This window comes from Dama dama, chromosome 8 (genome assembly GCF_033118175.1).
Source record: "Dama dama isolate Ldn47 chromosome 8, ASM3311817v1, whole genome shotgun sequence".
Classification (NCBI taxonomy): domain Eukaryota; kingdom Metazoa; phylum Chordata; class Mammalia; order Artiodactyla; family Cervidae; genus Dama; species Dama dama.
Window position 1 is genome coordinate 5751660 of NC_083688.1, and position 20677 is coordinate 5772336.

Genomic DNA, 20677 nt, shown 5'->3' on the forward strand with positions numbered 1-20677 from the left:
GCAACAAAGAGCCAACACAGCCAACAATAAATTAATAAAATTATATAAAAAAAGATAGCTCAATGTTAAAAATAATTTACACTTAGATGTGTAATTTTGAGGCCTATTAAGGCTTGTAAGTGATATTCTGATTGAGATGGACCAGTCACTTCCTATTTTTTTTCCTAAAAATCAGATATGAGATCGGCAGCTGGCCTGGATTGTGTTAAGGGGGGACACATGGACCAGTGTCCTGACTGTTTTCTTTCCTGAGATGAGTGATGAAAGGTGGCAAAGCCACTGCCTGAGCAGTGATTGCAGCAACATGAGAAGAGGCTGGGTGGCTTGAGTTGTGTGAAACCAAAGCCAAAACTGATTAAGGAGAAATCTCTTGGGTGTTGGGATGGGAACGTGTCTTCCGCTTGTCTTTTTCTCAGTATAGTATCTCTGACCCATTAGAAAAAGCAGGTACTGACCTAAAGGGCTTTCTGGCTGAGCTGAGTAAAAGAAAAGTGTGAAAGTGTTAGTTGCTCAGTTGTGTCTGACCCCAGGGACTTTGCGACCCCAGGGACTGTAGCCCTCCAGGCTCCTCTGTCTATGGGATTTCCCAGGCGAGAATACTGGAGTGGGCAGCCATTTCCTTCTCCAGGGGGTCTTCCAGAGCAAGGGATCAAACCTCCATCTCCTGCAATGCAGGCAGATTCTTTACCATCTGGAACCACCAGAAACTTACACTTTTTTTCAGCCTTTATGCTAAAACTTTTAATTGTCTACTTTGTTTATTCTTAGCCATGGCCCTGCTTTTTAATTCATTGTGTATATAGCAAAGTGAGTCTTTGACTAGAATAAGGAGATATCTCTTTCTACTATTGATTTCCTGCTGTTTGATCTACTTTTCACCTAAAGTTCTAGGAGGACTTCGCAAACCACAGGCCTGGTAGCATCCTTTTTTCCTTCATCTTTGTTTCAAAGGCAAATAACATTGAAGGCTCTTATGTGAATCTGATGTTTTCAACTGTGTCATGACTTCAAGGGTTTGTTAAGTGCAGGTCTGTGTTTTGTGGACTGTGTTCACTGACAAAGTAGGGTAATAACTTTCTTGAGAAGTGAAGGGGTAGGATTCACTCTACAGATCTAGGAGAGAGAAACTTATGGTGTTTTCTTGAATCTCTTCTAATTATCAAGTCTAAGATATGCAGCTACAGCTCAAAGGACTGGTGGTCTTATGGGAAGGGAATTTCATTTAGTTAAACATTTATTAAGCACCTATTGTATACCGGTCTCCGCACTAATCATTGAGACCAGGAGGAATGGTATAGATTGTCTGGAGGCTACCCAGTGTTCCATCTGATGTTGATTCTAATAAGTCCAATAAAATCCAGTGAAGTGGATTTGGTCACACTCGAAGTCTGGAAGATGAAATTGGGCGAAGGAGGCGTGCCAGGTCCATGGAGTGAGCCGGTGTTTCATGCTGGTGTTCTGCTCACCAGCCACGCAACCGTGGGCAAGTGACTTCACCTCTCTGACGCTCCTTTAAATAGTCGCAGTAACGCCTGCAGGATCTGACGGGAGGAGTGAAGTAGATGGCACGTATTGCACAGCGTCTGGGGTGGTGCTGAGCTGTCATGGTCTGTCTCGTTATTGCCCTGGTCTGGCCCTCAGCATTCAGGGAAGGCATGAGCAAACAAGAGTGTGGTGTAACCAGACAGTCCAAAGGCAGTAGGCAGACAGTTGGGAAAATAAGTAAATGCCATTAAAAGATATGAGTGTAAGGGAAAGATTGAGTCATTTTTTTCACAGACAACAGGGAAAGAAAACTGTTCCGTCTTTAAATATATTGACCCATATTTCACTCATAGATAAAAGTACTTTGAGTACTTGTGTGACCATGAATTGGTATGAATTTATTGAAGTACTTTTAACTCTAAGAATCAAAGGGGTTCTAAATGTCTGGTTGAAGAATAAAAGTCTGTTTTGGTTCATTTTCCTGGAGTTCTGTTCCGTGATAGCAATCAGTGAGTTCCAGCCTGTTGCAATATGTGACACCCTTCTGTTTAGGCAGATTCCCTATTTCCAGAAAAGGGCTTACTCCGCTGTGGAGCCCCAGGCAGCCTAGGGGGCTGATGGAGTTAACAGGTAACTGCGCTGGCTCCGATGCAGGTCCACAGTAGGTTCTGGAAGAGAGAGCAGGGAGCAGGGCCGTCCAGCCAGCTGACTGCTCGCTCCGGGCCCTTCTATCAGCCCAGCCCCGCTTCTCTTCCCAGATGGCCACCCTGGTGTCACTGCTGAGCAATGAAGTTAACAAATGTTTTAATTTCACTGCTGAGCAGTTCGGCAGAGGAGGAGACGGCGGTGAGGATAATGAGCAGCACATCAGATGCCACCCTTGATGGAAGCTTCCCCACCCCGCCGGCTCACATGATAATGCAGACAAATTGAATGCTGAGAGGGGCAGACCTGGGATATCCGGAGAGCTTCAGGCGAACGAATAGTGGCCTAGGATTCAATGAGATAGCTGCAGGCTGTTACCAGCAAGGTGCACAAGATGGGCAGAGGAGGAAATGGAAAATAAAGAGGAAGAAGCAGGTTTAAAACTAAGGGTATGAGCAATCATGGGTCTTTAGGAGATACCTATTCCCATGCTTCTACGTTGAACAGATTTCTCTTAAACTTTAGCAGCTTTAAAGAACACGCATCTATGCCCTCACGGTTTCTGGGGGTCAGAAGTCCAGGCACAGCTCAGCTGAGTCCCTGGCTCAGGGTCCCTTACAGCGCTGCACTCAGGGTGTCGGCCTGGGCTGCACACACACCTAGGCTCACCTGGGGACGTCTCTTCCTAAGCTCACTCACTTGCCTGTTGGCCAGCGACTGAGTTCCTTGCCACGAGGGCCTCTCTGTTGGGCACCTCCCAGCATGGCAGCTTGCACCCCCAGAGCGAAGATGCCGAGAGAGTCCACACAGGGACGAGACGGCAGCCACAGTGACCCAGCCTCACACGTGCCGGCCCAACACCTGTCCCGTATTCTTTTCCTTAGAAGCGAGTCACGAGGCTCAGCCCAAGGGCGTGAAAACCTGGAGGCAGGCATACTAGGAGCCATTTCAAGAGGCTGCCTGCCGCAGGTCCCTACTGCTGTCAAAGAAGAGGCGTTCTAAAGAGACTGTAGGCCAACTGCTGAAAGCCAGAAAGTCTGAATAAATGAGAGCAAAGAGAATTAGGCTTTCAACTAGTATCTTTATCTTATTTATTATTTTTAAAATAGAGACAACGATTTATCTTTTATTCATGAAACTTACTTATTCCAGTAAAATCTTAGTGTGGATTGTGTATTTTATCTCTGTTTACTTTTGGAGATGACCAAAAAACATAGGAACCTTTTTTTTTTTTTTAAGTTGGCTTTATGCAGTCCTTTCTGATCAGAAAACAAGCTCGACCAAACTCAAGAAACACAGAGTCTGACTCATTTATAATCCTGTTTATTTGGGAGGCAAGGAGAAGATCAAGTCTCTCTAAACAATAATTTTAAACATGTAATTACTGTCAGAATATGTAATAACTGTCTGGGTGAACTTTGCCAGTGTACATATTTATGAGATCCTTTTGTGTTGTATATATTGCTCTGTGTGTGTGTGTCTAGAAAACCTTAAATTTTTGGTCTCTAAAGACTCTCCTTAGAAAACTATTTTCTTTTGTAGTGTCAATACTAAAAAAACATCAGAGGTAGGTTGTAGTTTTGCCAAGTAGGAATATAAAGATTATACATAATGCTATCCACATGAAATTAAGTTTTGATTACCAGATTTTTCATTACTGCTGAGATAGAAATATGAATTCTGCCTTCCAGTTGGCCTTCTTCCCATCTGCATGAGAGATGCTCAGTCGAATGCTCACATTTTTTATTTTACCCCTGGAGTCATGTTAGTGCTCTAGGTTTCAGAGTCGTGGAGGTGAGCTGGGTGTGAGGCATGTGGTGCTGAGACCCCTGGAGGATCAGGTACATCCAGCAGACACTGTGACTCTGGGCTGAACAGAGTTCAGGATGAGCACGCTGGTTTCAGGGCTGTCTGCATGAAGCGACATGTGGGAGAGCTTTTCAAGAGGAGAGTGTATAAGGGAGAAAAGACAGAGTTGAGACCAGTCTTAGGTACTGCTTTTGGTTATGGATGTGAAAGAAGAGCCGTCGAGGAAGGCAGAGGAAGAGTGGCCAGAAAGCCCTGGTGGCTCAGCCGGTAAAGCGTCTGCCCGCAATGCGGGAGACCTGGGTTCGATCCCTGGGTCGGGAAGATCCTCTGGAGAAGGAAATGGCAGCCCACTCCAGCATTCTTGCCTGGAAAATCCCTCAGACAGAGGAACCTGGTAGGCTATAGTCCATGGGGTTGCAAAGAGTCGGACACAACTGAGCGACTTAACTTTACTTCAGAAAGGCAAATTCTTACAAAAACACTTCCATGTCAAGAAGTCAGAGAATTTTGTTGCAGAAACGATAGTAACATCAAATGTCATAGAAAGGTCATGACAGCGGGGATCATACTGTTGAGGGCCTGCTTGCCCATAAGGAGCATAGAATTTCTGACTCATCTCTTTCTGGGCACTTGTGTTCTGCAGACCATAATGGGATGCCTTGAGGGTGAAGGACAATCAGCATTTCAGAGAATCCTGGATAAAGTAAGAAGCGAGAGCCTGGATGTTCAGACCGTTGTGTCCCTGTTGCGGCTGTACCAGGATTCCAGTCCTGCAGTCAAGACAGCACTGTCAGACGGAAAGCCGGAGGCTGTAGAAGCAGAGCCGCCGAAAGGTAGGAGGAGCCCCACCCACCCGAGTGACCGCATTTTGCTCTGGGAAGATGCTGCAAAGCTTACTTGAGTGATCCCATTTTTTCAGTGGCTTAGTTATTGTTAAGTGGTTTGCACATAAATTTCTACCTGTAGTTCCAGAGGCTGCGTGTTAACATACACAAACTGAATCTGAGTCTTCATTTCTGCCCCCTAGTTAACTAAATCTGACACCTTGAAGTTGCAGAATATCATCCGTGTTCTCCTGCCCTTCAAAAGCCACACGTCCAAATCAGTGTTTGGCATGCCCAGGGTGAACTGGTTTGCTGACAGCACGTAAAGGCTGAGGTTTTTCTCGTTTGGGTTAGGTACAAAGCGGTGGCCTTGCCAACCAGACGTTAACCTCTGGCTGGCTCTACCGCTTTGTGTTTCGACAGATAAATGAAACATTTTCCCTTTCATAAAAGAGTTTAAACGGAATAATAAAGTATTTTCCTCTCCAAAAAGAGATTCTGCGTTCGGGTGCCCAGAATAGGCTGAGAATCACTTTACTATTCTGTTAGATCTCTCTTGACAAACCACACTGTCATTTTCTTCAAATTGACTAGCTTCTCTTGTTCGTCTCCAGCTCTTTCTCCCCCAGGGAGCACAGAGGAGGGAAAGACCTTGTCTGTTCTGTTACTGGAACACAAAGAGGACCTGATCCGGTGTGTAACACAGCTGAGACCCATTTTGGAGTTCCTGGAAACAGCAGAGGAGGAATTCCTGCCTGGCTCTGAGAAAAGGGTAACTGTCCAGTATCTCTTGCTCCCTGCTGAACTCATGCGACACTTATTTTTAAGCCTCTCTTGTGGCACAGAGCACCATTTCCCCTTGCAGTATTGCTTCACACACTGTGCGTGAGCACCTTAAAGCTCGGACTCTTAACTTCATGCTCCTGTATCCCCTGCGTCTTTAGATGCATGGACAGATGGTTCTCCCTGCTCTGACTCCGTGAGATTTTGATAGACAACATTTGCCCCCAAAAGAGTTAGGTATGTGTGTTCAGGCACATTTCTAATTATTATGACACTTTTTACAGAAATGATAACACTCTTCATCTTTAGAGAAATTGGGAAAGCAAGCAGAAAGGAAAAAACCTAAACGTCCCACCATCTCAGCACTCAGAGATCATCACTGCTAACATTTTGGAGCCTATGCGCCTGCTTTTCTTGTTTAAATCACCCTGGGGTGGGAGTACTGTATAGTTTTGTGAGTTTATTTTTTAAATGAATATATTGTGAATGTGACTTCCCTGGTGGCTCAGATGGTAAAGCATCTGCCTACAATGCAGGAGACCCAGGTTCAATCCCTGGGTTGGGAAGATCCTCTGGAGAAAGAAATGGCAACCCACTCCAGTACTCTTGCCTGGAAAATCCCATGGATGGAGGAGCGCTATAGGCTACAGTCCATGGGGTCGCAAAGAGTCGGACATGACTGAGCAACTGCACTTTCTTGCTCTTTGTGAATGTATTTCCATACCTATAGTATGGATCACGGTAGTTGTATTCTGTTCTAATGGCTATACCATGATTCTTTAATGCTTTCCTGTTGGGCATTCGTTTCTTATTTTTTGCTGTTCCAGTATTTTGCTGTCATAAATGATGCTGCAGGGAACATTTTGCACACAGATCTTTGCATACATCTCAGGTTATTTTCTCAGAGGAATTTCTAAGAAGTGAGATTTTGGAAGAGAGAGTGTCAAGTTTTTCAAGTGTTTGATATATATTTCCAAATTGCCCTTCAGGAAGGTTGTACCAATTTACTCTCCCACCAGCCAGCTGCTAAAATCCTCATAAAACTGCTAGCATGACTTCTCAAGTCAACTAGATAACTGTATTTGTTGGTGTTATCGATTTCAACTTTGTGCTAAAAATATTTTGATATTGGGAAGGAAGAAATAGGGAGATAGAACTTTCGTGGCACCAGACTGTGGGAAGTGGCTTCACTGTTCAGGAGAGAAAATGTTCATGAGCCATGGGTGTGATGGCTGAGTGTTGGACTGACAGTGGGGGAAGGGATCCTAGATTTTCTTATTCTCGGTGATATTGCATTGCCTTTTTTTTTTCAAGTAAAATGGGAAAACTCTTCATCTCAAAATTGTATTTTGAAAATTATATTTTTAAAAATTTAACTCCTTTGAACTTTTTGAGAAAGATGATATGCACACAGGAAAAGATTAAACCCCTATTTTCTCCTTAGACTTCAGATTAAGTGTAATTTTAGGCACTCAGTTTAAGTAAGTTGCTTCTAGCTCTAGAAGCATCCCATTCCTTGTTAAGTGATTTCATTCAATTACTCATTCAAACTTTTTCCTTATTAGCTAGATTGGATGTGTCCTCTGAACTGTTTCATTATCTTGGTAAAATAGCACTTATAGGTAGAGCCCAAACTCAGCCTCGTTCTCGCCCGGCAGACCACACTGTCATTTTCTTCTGTCACTTTCAGTTTGCTTGACAGAAAGGGCTGAAGCAGAAGAACTTAAATTAGTTATAAATCACAAAAGCACTTCTTAGGATTGGGGTTCCACCAGAGCTTCATTAAGCTACTCTTGCTCACGAAAATTGAAGCAACATAATAGAGCAGGAGTGTAGCTGTGAATGTCGATCACACAGGCACAGTGTTTTCATACCATCTGGAGCGGGCTGTCTCGGGCCTTTGGAACTTTCTCTCTTCAGGAATGATGCTAGTCATAAGTACCATGGCCCTTCTGTAAACATACCTTGGGTTCTGTAAGAAGTGGTAAATAGGCATTTACTTCAGGACTGGAAACAGATACAGAAATAGTAATTACTATAGCTGCCACTTGTTTATTGTTTTCTGTGTACCAAGCAGTGTGCTGAGGACCTTTTAAGCCTTCCTAAATTCTACCCTTGCAGTAACTTTATGAAGTCGTGGATATTACCCTAATTTAAAGATGAAGAAACAGAAGCTGTAGAAGGGTAAGCAGCGCACGCAAAGGCACAGTTGCTTGGGGCCGGCCCTGGAACCCAGACTTCTAAATAAAGCACATCTGGGACTTGCCTGGTGGTCCAGTGGTTAACATTTCACCTTCCAGTGCAAGGGGTGCTGGTTCGATACCTGTTTGGGGAGCTAAGATCCTACGTGCCCTGTTGCCAAGAAACCAAAACATAAAACAGAAACAAGACGGTAGCAAATTCAGTAAAGACTTTAAAAATGGTCCACATTAAAAAAAATTTTTTTTTAATAAGTAAGTGAACAAAACACATCTCTTAACCCCTGTGCATCTTGGTTCCTATTAATATTGGTAACCACTGTCATTTACTAGCAATCACTTGTCCTAGGAGTTAGGCTTGGCTCTACAAATGGGAACTTCATTTTAGAGAATCCTCATAACAACTGTGCAAAAGAGTTGGTATTGTTATTTTCTTTTGCAGATGAGGAAAATAAGTTTTAAAGACTTAAATAACTTGCCCAAGGTCACAGAGGGCATACATTTTAGAACTTGGTTTCAAACTAGGCCTGTCTGGCTTAATAGTTCCTTCTCACTATTAACAGTATCCTCCTGTCTCATTTTGGATCAGGTTATCGTTTAGGATCTAAGAGGTAACATGGAAATCAGAATAGCTTTTAGATACAAGCCCTTATTTTAAATTATGACTCATTTTGTAGATAGAAATCTGATATGTTTGAGACCTTAAAGAGAATGACTATGTTCTGTACAGACAAGAAATATGACAACTTGATTTATTAATATATACACGTGCCTTTCATAGATATAATACTCCTTTTACATACATAAAACCAATTTGGTTTTATACCTGAATTTATTATTTTTAAAATGGGAGTAATTTGATAGTGGCATCCTCTGACATGCAACAGTGACTGATCTGCCTAACTCTTTTTCCTGAGAGCTGGCATTTTCCCAAAGGAAACCTCAGGATTCAGTTACTGTGAACCTATAGACTACATGTACTAAAATAATCCCCAAAGTTATCCACAAGAACCAAGCTATATAGAGTGAGTTGTAGTCCATGAAGAATTAGTTCTACTGTAATAGGGAAATAGCTATAAAGTCACTGTCAGGGATTTGACTTTTCAACCTTTTGCTGGAGCCCTGTGCCCTCTTGACTCAGAGAACCCTCTAGCACACCAGAGAAGAACCAGTGGGTAGAACTGTGGGGTGATGGCTGCAACTGGTGTCTGTGGCCACTGGGGAGGAGAGGGGTAATGAGGAACCCACAAGAAATATAATCCAAAAGTGCACTTTAAATCTGTTATTTTGGAGACCACAGACAAATGAAGTATCTGGGTATTCAAACTGCTGTATCAATAAAGGAAGGAAAATAATAGAATTGCTCTGAACTTGCAACCTCTGGCCACTTTATTGAATAAAACGGGAAAACACTGTAACCGTATTTATTAATTGCTACTCGATTTCTCAATCCTTAGTGTCTGAACAGACTCAATCTAAAGCTTTGATGTAGACTACTCACTCTGTCACATAGACCTAGCATAAGAATATTTTCGCAAAATGCAGTGAGGTAAAGAATACGCACAGAACTGTAGTTGAGAGAAAGATTTTCATAGAGCTGTTTATTTGGAGACTGTTTTGGATTTTATTTAAGCAGAATAAGGAAGAGACTGTGACAGCTAGCTCTAGAGATGAGCAGGAGAAGACTTGGAGACGGGGCAGCTTGTACTGAGGTCTTGCTGGGCTTTCCAGTGGTGTGTCAGATACACTTAGAATTGCCAGTAACTTGTGTCGGGTTGATTGCTTGCCACCGCAGGTGATTCTGAATTGCTGTGAGGGCAGCACACCCAAGGAGACAATAGAAAATTTGCTGCACAGAATGTCTGAAGAGAAGACCCTGAGTGCTGAGAGTTTGGTAAAACTGCTGCAGGCTGTGAAGATGACGTTCCCAGACTTGGGCCTTCTGCTGGAGAATTTGCAGAAATTAGCCGCTTTGCCGAGCACCACAGGTATAAGTTAATTATTGATTCTCTGGACTGGGATCACTGCTACAGAAAATGATAGCTTAAAACTCCCCATTTGGCTTCTCACTGGGGAGATAAGACAGCGTTTGGAAAGGCCATTGTGAAAGAGAAACTTGCTGCCTCCCAGTCAGTGCTTCTCAGCATTTCTGGAGTTAGGATTGGAAATCCAAGAATTTCTTCTCCATTAAACTCCCCTGTGATGTTCCCCTGGTTCAGGGTTTACGAAAGTACGGCTTTCCCAGGGCTGAATGCCTGTGGAGCAGATGGGCTCACAGACGTGAGCAGCGGGAACTCATTTCCCGCCTGGAGAGTGTCTGCTTCCAGCAGTGCCCAGAGTGGACCACCCCTCGTGTCCAGCCAGTTTGGGTTAATGGATCCACATCCCATCCCTTAGAAAAACAACCCAGCTCTAGCCAATCCCACTCCCACCCCACCCCATCCCCATCCCAGAGCATTGGAGACTGAGGTGGGTTTCAGAAAAAGGGAGTTTGGGAAGTAAGAGAACTTTTTTACTAGCTGATAGAAATAGCATATCCTTATACAAACTTGAACCATTCAAAAAATAAAGAAGGAAAGAACCTCAAATTCCACTTGATTATGTCAGTATTAACACATTCTGTCACATTATTTTTACAGTGTTGAGATAGTCTACTACATTTTATCATTTCCCCCACTTTACAGTGTAATGTAAATATTCTCCACATTTCAGAACACTCCCTGGAGTTCTGGGTTGTTTTTTTTTTAAGGCTGTATAGTTTCCATCATCAGGATACATAGGCTGTGCCTGTATCCAGGGGCACGTGTAACCTAACGGTAGAGTCTTATCAAGATTCCCAGGGTTTGCATCCTGCCTTCTTTGGTAGCCGTGTGACCCTGAGTAAGTGACTTAACCCTTCTGAACCTTATTCTCTCCTCTGTGAAATAGGGGTAAGAATGGTACCTACTCCTTCATTTTCATGGCTACTATGAGATAAATATGTAAACATTGAGCTCAGAGCTCAGCACGTAATTTTGTCATTGTCTAGTGGTCAAGTCATGTCAGACTCTTTGCAACCCCATGGACTGCAGCTTGCCAGGCTTCCCTGTCCCTCACCATGTCCCGGAGTTTGCCCAAGTTCATGTCCATTAAATCAGTGATGCCATCCAACCATCTCATCCTCTGTCGCCCTCTTCTTCTGCATTCAATGTTTTCCAGCATCAGGGTCTTTTCCAATGAATTAGCTATTTGCTCTCTGGTAGCCAAAGTATTGGAGCTTCAGCTTCAGCATCAGTCCTTCCAGTGAATATTCAGGGTTGATTTCCTTTAGGATTGACTGGTTGGATCTCTTTCTGGTTGCTTTCTAAGGAACTCTCAAGAGTCTTCTCCGGCACCACAGTTTGAAAGTATCAGTTCATCAGCACTCCACCTTCTTTATGGTCCAGCTCTCACATCCATACATGGCTACTGGAAAGACCACAGGCTTGACTATAGACATAATAGGCACTCAGTGAATGTTGGTTGTTATCTTCTTCATCATCATCATCTCAAGTTTCTTAGTGGCGAATATCTTTTTTTTAATTTATTTATTTTTAATTGGAGGGTAATTGCTTTACAGTGTTGTGCTGGTTTTTGCCATACATCAACATGAATCAGCCATAGGTATACATAGTGGCAGAAATCTTTGTACACAGATGTTTTTCTTTTCTTTTTTTGCCTTCAGATCATTTCTTAAGGCTAGATTCCCAGAAGTGGAGTTACTGGGCCAGAGAGGAGAATAAATTTTTAAATATCTGTAGAGCTAAAGGGAATGCCTGATAGTTTTTATTTTTCTTTGCTTTCAAATAAATACGACTTCTTGAAAGAGAGCCGATAACAGATTGGCTCCGAGGGCATCTGAACAGAAGAAGGATGGGTCAGCTTCGCTACCACACTCGCAACTCATGCCTGCCTGTACTTGGGATCACCACATGGATGCTTTACCTCGGGCCTGATGCATAATATCTCTTGAATCTGTACATCTGAATCTCTTACAAGTGCAGCCTTCTAATTACCCCGCTATTGAGCAGTCACTAGCTTCTCCCACTGGGCACTAACTTTCAGAGTGCTGGTGGGTGTTGTGGGCCTGCAGCCCTGAGTGATTAAGTGTAGCCCAGAGGAGACGTGAGCACGTGTGTGTGAGGCCCACGCCAGGAGCTCCAGTTGTGCGCCAGAGGAGACCAGGCTCCCGTACCGATCTGCTCCTCCGCCTGCATCTGTAGCTCCCCTCACGTCACCTGGAAGAAGCCCTTAAGGAGGCTTTGTCGCATCAAACGTTGTTGTCTTGCTAATATCCTTACAGCTCAAGGAAATCCTGATGACTATGGGATTGAACTATTGAGACGGTATCATGAGAACCTCTCTGAGATTTTCACAGACAACCAGATGTTACTAAGAATGATCCCACATGTGAAGAGTGTAGTCCCTGGAGAAAAAGAGGTAAGAGAGAGGGAGGAAGGGTGGGCAAAATGAGAGAGAAGAGAAAAGATTAACATATATATGTATGTTTAATATATATTCTATATAAGCACACACAGCCATGTTCAGATATGATAGACTAGGAAGTCAGCAGAGAAGGAGAAATAGAAGGTGATGCCGTTTCGAAGGCAGAGTGACAAGTAGGGTAGTTGTAATGTCTGCAATGATGTAAAGAAGGGCTTTCCAAAGGAGGAGTGGGAAACCTTCTCATGTATCAACATCTCTCAGGTTGAAAGAGGTGAAGGATGTTGAAAGACTCCCCAGAAATATGTTCACTATGACGCAGTGCCCAGACTCGCAGTTCTGTAACTGGACCGCCTGCTAGAAAATCCCTTATGTGTGTGTCTGTGCTGCATCCCGAAGGTCATGGAGAAGCTCGTGAGACGTGATGCTGGTTCCGGCGGTTTCAGTGCTCTGATGTCAGCAGTTCTAGAAAAGCACACACTGTCTGCAGCGGCCATCTGGCAACTGCTCCTGGTGGCTCAGGAGACAAAGACCTGCCCACTGAATCTGCTCATGGAGGAAGTACGAAGGGAGCCCAGCGCTAACGCTTTCTTCCGGGCAGGTAGGGTGCCAGGGACTGTGTGCTCGCTTTGCCCCCTCCAGAGACTATTGTCCGTCTTGCCAGAACATAGAGCTCTCTTTCAGTCTTCCGCATCCCAACCAGTAGAAGTAAGGACCGGCAGTTTTGTTCAAGGATGTGGGAGTTTGTAAACCTCTTAAAGTAAAATATGGGCAGTTATTCTACACTTCTATTAATAATATCAGTCTTCCAGCTTCAGTGCTGTTTGCCCTTCCCCCGCCCCGGCCCCGCCGAGGGGGGAGCTGGATGAAGTAGATTCTCGTGCCAAAGAATTGAGCTGAGAAAAGGTGAGGAGGAAAAATGAAGCTCAGTGCTCTACTCATGAGTTTTCAACCCCTCTTTGTGCAGTGATGACCCCAGAAAGTGCTGCCTTCGAGACCATCCTGAGGCATCACAGCTCGATCCTGGAGGCCATCCAGCAAACGGCTCAGCTCAAGTGCCTGGCCTCAGAGGAAGAGCAGCTGGCAGAGATTGTGAGAGAGGTGCGCTGGGGATGAAAACGCAGTGTCTGGGGGAGTTCTGCAGCGTCGGTGCCCAGGACCGTCTTCTCTCCTAAGGGAGGAGCCAGCTCCTGTGCAGCGACTGCTGTGGGCAGGCCCGGGACCAGGAGACATTTGTCGCGCTTTCGCTCTTTTCATCCTCCCAACTCTGCGTGGCAGGTGCTGTCTCCCACATTTTACAGATAAGGGACCTGGGGCTCCGAGGGGTCAGTGACAGATCTAGGATGTGCCAGCCGGTCAGAGAAGCAGCCAGGATTGGAATGTGGGCTCAAGTGACTCAGAGGCAGATTGAGTCCGTTTGTCTGAACCTAGGAAAACTCAGAGGGAACCATGATACTCTCCTGTCACATGTTCTAAGAAGCAATTTTTTTCAGAGGAAGAAAAGTAAAATTGGTCTTATTACACGCTCTGTTCTGGCTTCTAGAAAGAGCCAAAATAAGCGTAGAAAGAACAAAGCTTTCGCCCATATGGGGTAGCAAGTAGTGCCAGCTCATCTTCTGTACGGCTTCTACAGTGTGGCCGGCGTCCCAGAAAAACCAGGTGGGGATGGCGGGGGGGGATTCACGGATGTTCATCCCAGGATCACGTGCATCTTGAGTGCAAAAGAATCATAAAGGAACATGAAATTTAGCTACAGATTCACCTATGGTGCTTTTTGATCCAGATGGGCATGGCTGTGGTGTGTAGAAGGGCCTTTTCTAACTCTCCACACAGGTGACAGCCCCACCTTGGTGTGACTGTCAGATGGGCAGAAGACGGCACACGTTTCTGTGGGGCTTCAGAGGAGAGATTCATCTGCTAGACTCTCTCCAGCATGCCTCGCACTTCAGAGATGGGGCTTCTGCCGTTGATCAGTTTTAGCCTCACTAATTGGTCTCATGCCTGCCTCCAGGGACATCAGGTTTATTTAGATAGACTTGAAAAGAGCAGAAATAAAATATCCCCCAAAATGAAAATTCCATTTGACCATCTGTGGATGGTTTAGTTTTATTTCTCAGCATACTGACTCTTTCTGCTGATAGCTCTAACATTCTGAGAGGGTGGCTTTGAAATAATATTCTTGGCCTCTTTAAAGCCCCTATTTGAACCTTCTTTAAAAAGCTGAGTTTCTTTATGAAAGAAAATGATGTTTAAAAGGGTACATCTAAGTATCTAAAAATGTGAAGCCTGCACTGATCATGCAGAATTGCTTCCCGACACTGAGACCATTATATACAATGAAAAATTGTCTCAGTCTTCAAGACAGAAATGCCAACAGCCACATCCTATAGCTCTCCTAAGCATTTGATACTGAGATCTAGAAAAGTTCTTTAGGAGACTCCTGGTTTCTGAGAAGATACTTCTCATAGAAATACCTCATCGATTCCTTGCTTGCACCTTTGTATATGCACACAGGTCTTCACATGTGTCTCCTTGTTTAAATTTTGTGAATTTCCCTGTGCTTGGAGAAAAGGGGGCTATCCGCTATATGTATAGGAAGAAATGTGTTACTTATTATAGATGGGGCAATGCCTCCCTGAAATTAGCTTTGTTTCCTAAGTTGAAAACCATAGAGAAAATTTGCTGATGTTAACCACAACCCTTGGTCTCGTGGTATTCATTTAGATTCTGAGCAGCTCCTCTGAGACATCCAGCCCCGAAGCTTCCCTGGGAGCACTGCTGAGCAGAGCCACGGAAAAATCCATCTCAGCCACTGAAATATGTCAGCTCCTGTGCAGCGTCCACAGATCCTCCCCAGGCCTGCAGCCCGTCATGCAGGAGTTAGCGTGCACTGGTAAGAAACGGGGCGGGTGGGTCCTGTTAGGCCCCCAGCTTGTCTCCTTGTTGGAGAGAAGAGGCTGCAGTTCATGGAAGAGCTCATTCTTCACGACCTTACTTATTGCGTATGCTCTCAAATGCTTAGAGGAGTCATAGACCATAGATATGATTTGTGTTTGTCAGAGAGAAGAGATGACAGTGATATTTCGTTAGAGTTTGATGAGGGTCCCAAGTAGTTTCCAGTCTCCCCCAAAGAAGGAAAGTTAGAAAGCAAAGTAGAAGCCAGGACAATTTCCAGAGCCATGCAATCTCTCTTCTGCACAGGTTTCCTTACTCAGGAAAAGGGAGAGAAGGAAAGGTGGACAGTGAGTGGTAAATTTCACTCTGAAGGCAAGGACAAAGCAGGTGAAAAGCCAGCCGGAGAAGACCGCCAGCCTGGAAACCAGGACGGTCAAGGAGAGATGGCTGCCTTGCCCGAGCAGCAGGAGAAAGACCCTTCTGCCTCCCCAGACTCTGCCAAGAAGAGCTTCGTCTGTAAGGCCTGCGACAAGAGCTTCCACTTCTACTGCCGCCTCAAGGTGCACATGAAGCGCTGCCGGGTGGCCAAGAGCAAGCAGGTGCAGTGCAAGGAGTGTAACGAGGCCAAGGACTCCAAGAAGGAGCTGGAGAGGCATCAGCTGGAGGCCCACGGCGCGGCTGCAGAGCCCAGCGTCCCCAAGAAGAAGAAGAAGAGGCTCCCGGTGACCTGTGACCTCTGCGGAAGAGAATTTGCTCATGCCTCAGGTACGCTCAGAAAGGCGTGGTCGCGGAGGATGATGATTCAGACACAGTGAGTCCCCTCCGTGCGGACGACTGCTGCTCTGACAGTGTGTGCGTTAAGTCCGGCAGTCAGCCTAGGTACCCTGCTCACGGGATCGGCTGTGTAGTACTGTGTTACAGTGGGTTTATAATACTTTTCACACAAATGCCACATAAAAAACAAACGCAAAAAAGAAAACATTTTAAATCTTATAGTACAGTACCTTGAAAAGTACAGTAGTCCAGGTCAGCAGCTGGCATACAGGGGCATGTTCGCATCTTTGGAAGTTCGCAACTCGAAGGTTCGTATGTAAGGCACTTACTGTGTTGTAGTTTGGATTCCAGGCCTTGCCTCCAGGATACAGGAAGGACTGTGTAAGGCCTTCTAGAAAATACAGCGGAGGCAGGGGACCGTTTTGAGAGGAGCGCGAGCTTGGGAATCAGCATCCTGAGCTTTCATTCACACCCTCTGTCAAATAGGTACCCTGATTAACACCCACTTTTTTGGATTGTTATGAAGATTTAGGGCTTCACTGGTAGCTCAGCTGGTAAAGAATCCGCCCACAAGGCGAGAGACCTGGGTTCGATCCCTGGGTTGGGAAGATCCCCTGGAGAAGGGAACAGCTACCCACTCCAGTATTCTGGCCTGGAGAATCCCATGAACAGTATAGTCCATGGGGTCGCAAAGAGTCAGACACGACTGAGCGACTTTTCGCTTTCATGAAGATCTAAGACAGTATGGCTAACACACCTAGTACCATGTCTTCAGTAGAGTTAGTGCTCAGTAAACTGTGGCTGTTATTATTCACGACGATAACCAGCTCTTTCTCACCTGATACTCTGGTTTCCATGTACCACTGGTTTCTGGAGAGTGAACAAGAGTCCTAGAAATCAGCAGAAGTAGATTGTTTTCCCTTGCCTGAGACCTAGTGAAACAGAAACGTGAATTCACACCGTGCTCTCTCTCTCGAGGCCTGGCCTGGCAGTGCTCAGGCGTGTCCTCCTGCTGGATTCATAGCTCTGACCACTCGTATTTCTGGTCCCTGGCACGGCTTCCCTAGGCATGCAGTACCACAAATTGACGGAGCATTTTGATGAGAAGCCATTCTCCTGTGAAGAATGTGGGGCAAAGTTTGCGGCCAATTCTACCCTGAAGAACCACCTTCGCCTTCACACGGGGGACCGGCCGTTCATGTGCAAGCACTGCCTGATGACCTTCACCCAGGCCTCTGCCCTGGCCTACCACACCAAGAAGAAGCACTCAGAAGGTAAGGCATGGAGAATGTCTTCATTCTTCCTGCAAATGTTAATGGTGTGAGCTGCCTGAAAACCCACTGGAATTTAGGCATGATAAAAAGTCTCAAGTAGATCAAATGCAGAAACAGACACAGAATCTCCAGGCCCACAGCTGATGGGAATACCTTTGTGCACAGACATGTAAGATGCTTATGGTGAGAGTCTAAAGAGTGGCCAGCTGACATAGTGTGGTGACTTTAAGGTTACAGAATTTACATAAAGCTAGGAATCCCATGGGCTTCGAGGTGGAGGTCAAGCATAAGAAAACCATGGTTGAACACGCACTGTGGATCGGGCAGTGGTGGGTGCTAAATGTCTTACCTGGAATCCCTGTGAGCATGGAGCTGATGGTCTCGAGTGTCTCTAGTGTAGCGACAGAGACCTCAGTGGTGTGAGGTGGAATAAAACCATTACAGGGACACATGGAAGGCGGACATAAGGGTTTCTAGTCCAGTGGGAGGGGAGGAGGAGGTGTGTGGTCAGGGAAGGCTTCCCGGAGGAGGCTGTGCATCTTTTGGAGCAGTTATGTGTGAGCACAAATGCCACCATCATCTCACCTGGATCATTGCTGTTGCCTCCTAACTGGTCTTCCCCCTCACCCCCTTTCTCTGGGCAGTGTGGTCAACGTGCAGGCTCAAGCGAGCCTCTGAAAGCTAAACCATAGCAGGTCACTTCTCTGCTCAAAGCCCTGCAAGGAGTTTTCACCTTAGCGTGAACTCTGAAGGTAGCCTGCTAGTCTCCTCGTGATCAAGTCCCCTGATGCCCCGCTGACCTTATCCCTCACTGCTCTCCCCTCGCTCGCCCTGTTCCACCTGTTGCAGCCTCCTTGCGAGGCCTCTGACCTGCGGGGCATCTCCTGCTGACCTGTGCTCTGGCTGTTCCTCTGCTTGGAAGGCTTTCCCTTCAGACGCCTCCAGGCTTCACTTCCTCCCCACCTGCAAGTCCTCATGCATGCCTCGCCTTTCCCGTGAGGCCTCTCCTGCCCACCCTGTGTGAAATCTCAGCATTCTAGCCCTCCTGCGTTGGTTTTCTCCATATAGCTTACCATACGATCGATCTGTCATCTACCATCTTTATTTTGTTTATAGTTGGTCTTCCCCCTGTTAGAATGCATGCTGCGTGAGGATAGAGCTCTCAGTCTTTTTTTTCCCCCTCTTTCCCCTGTATCTGTGGAACTTAGAATAGTACTCAGCAAGAGGAGGCCCTCAATAAACATCTACAGAGTGAATGAATTTCTTGAGCATCATTCCAGGTGCTAGAGATGGTGCAACTGTACACACCCTCATGGAACTTACATTCCAGTGGGTAAAACCAACCATATATCAATGTATAATATAAATTCAGATAGTAGTCATTGCAATGAGGGAAAATAAAGCTGAGTAAGCAGTAGGGGTGCGGGTCAGGCCCTGTTTATTTCTGTCAACAGTGAGGGCAGATGAGATCTGAGTTGAAACCTGAATGGAACCAGTGGAAGATCCAGGAGAAAAACATCACCATGTGGACCACACAGCTCCACACCCCATGTGGGAGCGAAAGAGCCTCAACTGCTTGAGGGGCCCGAGAGAACTAGAAGGGGCTGAAGCACAGTCCACGAGAGTCCAGTGTTGAGAAATAAGGTCAGGGAGGTCACCAAAGGTTGCTCTTATAGGATCTTAGGAGCCAAGGTAGGGACTTGGCTTTTTATGTGAGGAGTGTTAGTTTCTATTGCTGCTGTTAAAAATTTCCAGAAACAGTGGCTTGAAACAGCATGAATGTATTATCGTTTACCATCTTAAAAATTAAAAATCCAAAATAGGCCTTAAGAAGCTTTAGCACCAAAGTTTTGGCGGAGCGCGTTCCTCCTGAAGGCTCTCGGGGAGTTTGTTCCCTGCTTCTCGCAGCTGCCAGAGGGGGTTCCGTAGCTGCAGTCTCTGCCTCGTCATTGTGACCCCCCTTGCCTGTCCTCCCTGCCTCTTCCAAGGACCCTTGAGATTCCAGTTGGGCCTACTGGAGTACCTAGGGTGCCCTCATCTCAAGGTCCTTAGTCACATCTGCCAAGTCCCCTTTGCCATGTAAGGTGACAAGTGCACAGCCTCGGGCGTGAGGGTGTGGACCTCTTTGGGAGCGTTGTCTGTCTACCATGGAAAGCCATGGGCGAGTTTTGAGCAGAGGAGTGATAGGATCTAACTCACAGTTTTTCAGGTTGACTCTGACCACTCTGGACAATGAACCTTAACAAGGCAGGCATATAGGATAAACAAAGAGATAGTTAATCCGTTGTGGAGGTGATGGACTTTTTGATGACAGCCATGTTGGGGGAGGTGTAAAAAACATTCAAGTTGGGGGCTGTATTGTTGAAAGTGGAAGCGACAGGATGGAGAATGGATTAGATGTGGGATGTGAGGGAACGAGAGGCATTAAGGAGGGCTCAGGGGTTTGGACAGGAGCAACCAGGCAAGTGATGCTGCCCTTTAAGGAAACGGGGAAACTGGAGAGAGAGGGAGAGTGTGTGTGTGTGAGACTTTGTGTGTGTGTGTGTGTGTGTGTGTGTGTGTGTGTGTGTGTGTGAGTGGCTGTGGGTGTGGGGGTATGTGAGAGTGTGTGTGTGTGTATATGGGTGGGTAGGTGGTGGGGTAGAGAATCCGGAGGTCTGTCTTGGTATATGATAATTTGAGATACCTCTTAGACCTCCAAGTGGAGAAGGAGACCGATAGATAGGCAGTGACTGTAAGTCTGGAGCTGATGCTCTAAATGTGGGAGCTGTGAGTGTACAGATGGAATGCAAGGCTCTGAGATGAGATCATCCAGAAGGTGGAGAAGGCGGCCAAAAGCTGAGTCCTGGGCTTCTCAATAGTTTCAGCTTTTGGTTCTAGAAACCCTTTTCTTTCCTAACAAAATTTTATTCCAAAGGGTAAACATACAAAAAATGAAAATGAGTTTGATCACCCTAGTTAAGGTCAACCCTATGATCTGGGGGGTCTGCACCCTAACCTTATAGGTTTTCCCCCTTTTTGTTGGCCCATAAGGGTGATTGGAAGTACAGTTGTTCTAGCATTTTTTTTTTTTTTAACAAGTACCAGGTTTCCAGACATGCTCTTTACCAGTGTTTTCTAATACTCTTTGGCAGTCTAGTCTGGTCATTGTATTTTCACTCCGTGCATGAGAAAATAGAGAAGGCAAGAGAATCTTTAGAGCAAGTTGCTGGCAGAAAATTTTCATTCTTCTCGGAAGCTCTGTCTGTCATTTTTATGTGCATTTCTGCCCTGTGTGTTTTCAAAGGGATCCAGGCTCAGGTGTTTCTGGCCTCAAGAATCTATCTGTTTCCTGGGAATGGAATCAGCTCGTCCTCACTTGCAGTGGCCAGATTCACAGATGGGTAGTCTCAGAGCAGGGAGGCCACACTGATGCCCTCTGTGTGATCTGCTGTGTTGGTGAGGTGCCGTCTGACCGGATGGCCCAGAGCTCGCACCCAGCGCGTCACACAGTACCTGATGTTTCCCTGCCGTGTGCCTTAGAACGTGA

General features: G+C 45.7%; 1 protein-coding gene and 1 non-coding gene across 7 annotated transcripts in view; both read left to right on the forward strand.

Moving 5' to 3' along the window:
* ZBTB40 (zinc finger and BTB domain containing 40) overlaps positions 1-20677 on the forward strand; it is a 73014-nt gene that overhangs the window by 41262 nt on the left and 11075 nt on the right. For all 6 annotated transcript variants that reach the window (XM_061148129.1, XM_061148132.1, XM_061148133.1 and 3 more), the window contains 9 exons: positions 4583-4772; positions 5378-5535; positions 9540-9732; positions 12066-12202; positions 12605-12806; positions 13173-13306; positions 14930-15098; positions 15407-15865; positions 16942-17148. In XM_061148129.1, the coding sequence (XP_061004112.1) occupies positions 4583-4772; positions 5378-5535; positions 9540-9732; positions 12066-12202; positions 12605-12806; positions 13173-13306; positions 14930-15098; positions 15407-15865; positions 16942-17148 (1849 nt within the window). The remainder of the gene's footprint in view (positions 1-4582; positions 4773-5377; positions 5536-9539; positions 9733-12065; positions 12203-12604; positions 12807-13172; positions 13307-14929; positions 15099-15406; positions 15866-16941; positions 17149-20677) is intronic.
* TRNAC-ACA (transfer RNA cysteine (anticodon ACA)) lies at positions 6041-6112 on the forward strand. Its single transcript has one exon. It is a non-coding gene; the product is annotated as a tRNA-Cys (tRNA).